The 307-nt window shown below is 42.0% G+C and overlaps 1 protein-coding gene across 1 annotated transcript in view; it reads left to right on the top strand.

Annotated features, from left to right (window-relative positions):
• Nucleotides 1-307, top strand: part of LOC119584969 — a 6,145-nt gene that overhangs the window by 3,013 nt on the left and 2,825 nt on the right. Inside the window, exon 2 of the mRNA XM_037933565.1 lies at nt 65-249. Within this exon, the coding sequence (XP_037789493.1) occupies nt 68-249 (182 nt within the window). The 5' untranslated portion in view covers nt 65-67. The remainder of the gene's footprint in view (nt 1-64; nt 250-307) is intronic.

The following is a 307-nucleotide window of genomic DNA, read 5'->3' as shown; positions in this document are numbered from 1 at the left end:
ATACATTTAATTTGGGTGACATGATCCAGCTTTAATAGTCATCCCCCCTCCCCCCCAATGACAGACTATGGGCAGGCCAAAGAAAGAAGTTGGGCAATTTGGTTACATGAAACGGATCTACAATGGGCTCGCTGAAGAGGTAGCAGCATTGCAGAAACGGCTGAAGGAGCTCGACAAAAAAGAGAGATACTTGCGAGCAGAGGCCCTAAAACACCAAGTCCAACTAACTGCAGATTCAGAAATTAAATGGTTTGTTTGTTTTGTTTACTGTGGCAAACAGATTTTTCTTTATTGTTCAGTAAATATC

The sequence above is a fragment of the Penaeus monodon genome, chromosome 19 (assembly GCF_015228065.2).
Source record: "Penaeus monodon isolate SGIC_2016 chromosome 19, NSTDA_Pmon_1, whole genome shotgun sequence".
In the NCBI taxonomy this organism is placed as follows: domain Eukaryota; kingdom Metazoa; phylum Arthropoda; class Malacostraca; order Decapoda; family Penaeidae; genus Penaeus; species Penaeus monodon.
The sequence above is the reverse complement of the archived record's forward strand: the minus strand, read 5'-3'. Positions and strand labels throughout refer to the sequence as shown.